The sequence below is a fragment of the Nannochloropsis gaditana genome, assembly GCF_000240725.1.
Source record: "Nannochloropsis gaditana CCMP526 unplaced genomic scaffold scaffold1074, whole genome shotgun sequence".
Classification (NCBI taxonomy): domain Eukaryota; class Eustigmatophyceae; order Eustigmatales; family Monodopsidaceae; genus Microchloropsis; species Microchloropsis gaditana.
Genome location: NW_005802879.1, coordinates 1 through 3,742, shown reverse-complemented (window position 1 = coordinate 3,742; position 3,742 = coordinate 1). Strand labels below are relative to the sequence as shown.

Sequence of the window (3,742 nt, the reverse complement as noted above, 5' to 3'; positions counted from 1 at the left end):
CCCCCCCCCCACGTGATCAGTCACCTGGGACCCCCTCTTCTTCCTCACAGGGGCTGCGCACTCATCACTCTCCTCTTTCCTCTGTTCCGGAGACTGGCAGCGCCGTCGTTGAGGAGTCAAGGGAAGTGGACAGCGGCGAGGGAGGTGGGATAAAGGTGGAGAAGGACGCAGGATTGGGGCCCACACCAACCAGGTTGCACGAGATCATGTCCTCCACTCCTCTCAAATGCTTGACAATCCTGTCGATTTCTTCCCCCTTCCCCTCCCCCGATCCGTCCAGCAACACCTCGATGATCGCGCGCCCGTCACTGCTGCTTCGGAAGCCGTACTGCTTCATGACCCCTGCGGATCCCTGAGCCTTGATCCCATTGATCACCTCCTGAAGCATACCGTCCCTTTCCCCCGTCTCCGCCCGCAGAAGCACCGCGTCCCTAGGAAACTGATCGAAGTCCAAGGGGAGGACTAACGGTTTGCCCTGTAGGAACTCCAGCTTCGACACCACCTCTGCGGCCCGAGGTCGGCGGGCGGGGAGACGATTCAGCATCCGCCCGAGCATCTCCACCATCTCCCCGTTCTCGTCGGACCAGGCGGGTGGCATCTTCCCCTCGTGGATCTTCCGCATCGTCAGCATTCGCTCCATCCCCGTGCCAAAAGCCGGGTGAAAGAGCTCGAAAAGCATCACGCCCAACGAAAACACGTCCGTTTTCTCGTCGTAATCGCCGCCACTCAGCTGCTCTGGGCTTCCGTACACAGGTGTTCCCACCCCCGCCGTGTTCCCGAATTCCTCGCCGTCCTCAACCCCATCTGTCCAGCTCTTTCCCTCGTTCCCCTTCCTCGCCCCCGCCGGAGAGGGTGGTGTGCCGGCGCCATTGCGTCCATCCACCCCTTCCACCGCCCCTACATGGCGTGAGAGACCAAAGTCCCCGATTTTCACCGTGTGGCCCTTCTCGCCCACCAGGAAGCAATTCGTCGGCTTCAAGTCCCGATGGATCAGCCCGCGTGCATGGACGTACGTGACGCCACGGGCAATCTGCAATGCAAGCTGGAGGGCTTCCGCCTTGTCAACCCTGTGAGCGCGTGAGGGCGCATCAAGGAAGTCTTTGAGGGTGCGGTTGGAGCAGTATTGCATCTGAATGTACAGACACAGGTCGAACACGACCGGCTCACGACGCCGGCGAGCTTTGCCTCGGGTATATGTGAGTGTTTTCCTCTTTGCAACGCCGTCGTTCCCTGTCTGATTGTCTAAGGATACGCTGGAGTACTGCCAGCCTCGCTTGGAGGTGGGACTAGGTGCATTGCTTTTCCTGCGTGAAGGAAGCCTTTCCCCTGTCGGGCGACTGCTCTCGCCCTTTCCGTGACTGCTGCTGCTCCCACCCTCACAACGCACCCTTCCACCGGACGTGGAGGACATGCTGTGGGCAGAGGCCGCTCCTCCCTCCCCCGAGTCGACCGAGACATCCGGGGACCTCGCCCATATGACCAAGCCATTACTTTGCTCTGCATCCTCCCGCTTCGTGTCGCTTTCACTGTAGCCCGACACGTCCTCCTCCTCTTCCTCCGACCAATCGGAAATGCGACTGTGCTCGCTCATCTCAACGCTTTCCCGCCTTCCTTGTTCTCCCCTTCCTTTTCCTCCCTGATGTTGTTGAAGCGCTGTCCGCCGGGCGAAAGACTCCATTGACGCCGTGCGCCTCGATAGCGGCAGCCCGCTAGCATGCACTCTCCCTCTTGTTTTTGTCTCTAACTCACAGCCCCTATCATTATGACTGTCAGCTTCCCCACCGTCCCGCTCTTCTCCTTCCTGCCCGTTTGGTGCGCATGGCGGGGTAAGATCATGACGCCTCGTGCCGTTCAAAGCTTTGCGCGCTGATGACGAATAAGGTACCTTCATCCCTTTCTCTGGCTCAACCAGGCCGACCCCGTCTTCACTACCCTCGCCATAGCCCCCTCCGCTTCCGCCACTGACCAAGTTCTCCAAGTCCCCCCGGTCAACTCCATCGTCTCCATCGTCTCCATCGTCTCCGTGTAAAGACAAGGCTTTCGGTCGAGTCCCTCTCCCTCTTTTCCTCGACCACAGAGCGCTCAATCCCCCGCCCCCCCGGCTGAGCATGCTTTCGGCTTCCGAGCCGGAAAACGTGGAAGAAAATCCCTCCCCATTGTCTCCATGCCACGTAGTCCCCATATCTTCCCCCTTATGCGAAAGGCCCGAAGAAACAAGCGCTGCAGCGTTGCCTACAGCCGCTGCGAGCAAGTCTTCGGGTGCCAACCTTTCCAACCAAGCTTGATAATATCTGATAATATTGGGATGATCTAGAAGGGCAAGAATTTTTACCTCTCGCAACACTTTCTCCAATTGCTGACTCCAACGTGCTGCCGACGACAGGCGAATCTTCTTGATCGCATAGTCGTGACCGTCCAACTTATTGGTCGATCGAAACACGGTCCCAAAGCCGCCTTTTCCCAATGTGCAAGCTTCGTTGAATTCGTTTCGGTAACGTTGATTGGAAAGGTAGAGCATCGGATTTCCCTCCGCGTCGGAGAGGACGGCCGTGGATAGATTTTGAGCCTGCACGTCCAGTCCTGGCGTTGGCTTTGGCGCGGTTTGAGATCCCAAGGGCACGGCGTGTTTGAGCTGACGCTGTTCCCTTTTTGTATTCATTTTATTGATAACACCCGTTGCTGTGGTTGCAGGACCTGTCGTGCCTGTCAGCAGCTGTGCTCCACTGTTGATCTGACTCTGCGGCGGGACGAGAACCGGAGCGGTAGAAGAGGCCCGCGCGTCTCGACTCGATCTCGATCGTGGAGTGGCATGGGGGACGATTTCCGAGGCCGTATCAAAGGACCAAGACGACCGAAGGCCAACGCCACGGTGCATAGCTTGAAGCCGCTGCAGTGGCTGGCCCTCCATCGACTTGCTCTCCGAGGCTGGAGATAGCTGGGAAGGAGTCCGGGGAGTCGGACTCGTACTTTGCCTCGCCTCGGAGCCATCACAATCCACGCCAGGCTGCGCATGTGCGTGCCAGGTCTTCTCTTGAAGATCGAGTCCCACGGCCCCTGCTTCCCCTTGTCCTGCGTAAGCCCCCTCCTCGGGCCTTTCACCCCCCAGCCACGCCGTCCACGCCCTTCGCCATGACCTCCACCGCGCCATCGCGACGGCCACGGCCGCCAGGACCATGCCAAGCGCCACCACAACCATGACAAGCAGAGCAAAAGACCCCTCCAATTCCACGTGGAAGCTTGCGTCCCCGCCGTCGACGCCTTCAACACCTTCCTGGCTGGTGCTCAGCCGGTAAGCATCGCACATCCCATTCTCCTCCCCTTCCGATGACTCGGTCGACGCGCCCATGTAGGTCAGGAGCAGGGGGGTCGTGGGGGATGTACTCACCATCGCCTCGTACACATTACCGCCCTCGGCGCGCGGCGCTTTATCCTCCCCCGGGGGCAGCAGCAACGCCAACGGACGTTGTCCATGGAGGCGTTCCCATTCGTTGCAAGTCCGAAACCCACTGCCGGGGCCACTCCCCGGGGGCACCCCACCACGACCCGTGGCGCCCCCAAGATCTCCCGGACTGACCACCGCTCCACTTTCCCTCTCCCGCTGCCTACCGGACCATGACGTCGACGACAAGCGGGCAAATGGGGTGAAGTCTAGCAAGCGCCGCAAAAAGTACGTGCTGCTGCTGCTGCTGCTGCTGGCTCTCCTCCCTACCCCCATCCCCTCCCCCCCCTCCGCATCCACCCT

At 60.0% G+C, this 3,742-nt stretch overlaps 2 protein-coding genes across 2 annotated transcripts; both read right to left on the bottom strand.

The window, feature by feature from the left end:
- Nucleotides 1-64: 64 nt before the first annotated feature.
- On the bottom strand, nt 65-1,591 carry EIF2AK (eukaryotic translation initiation factor 2-alpha kinase; the record flags this gene model as incomplete). Its single annotated transcript, XM_005852579.1, has 1 exon — nt 65-1,591. The coding sequence occupies one exon, from the start codon at nt 1,589-1,591 to the stop codon at nt 65-67; it is 1,527 nt and encodes a 508-aa protein (XP_005852641.1).
- A 641-nt stretch (nt 1,592-2,232) lies between these two features.
- Nucleotides 2,233-2,518, bottom strand: NGA_0038902 (eukaryotic translation initiation factor 2-alpha kinase 1; the record flags this gene model as incomplete). The annotated part of the gene is made up of 2 exons (XM_005852580.1): nt 2,233-2,310; nt 2,333-2,518. The coding sequence occupies 2 exons, from the start codon at nt 2,516-2,518 to the stop codon at nt 2,233-2,235; spliced, it is 264 nt and encodes an 87-aa protein (XP_005852642.1).
- Nucleotides 2,519-3,742: the final 1,224 nt, after the last annotated feature.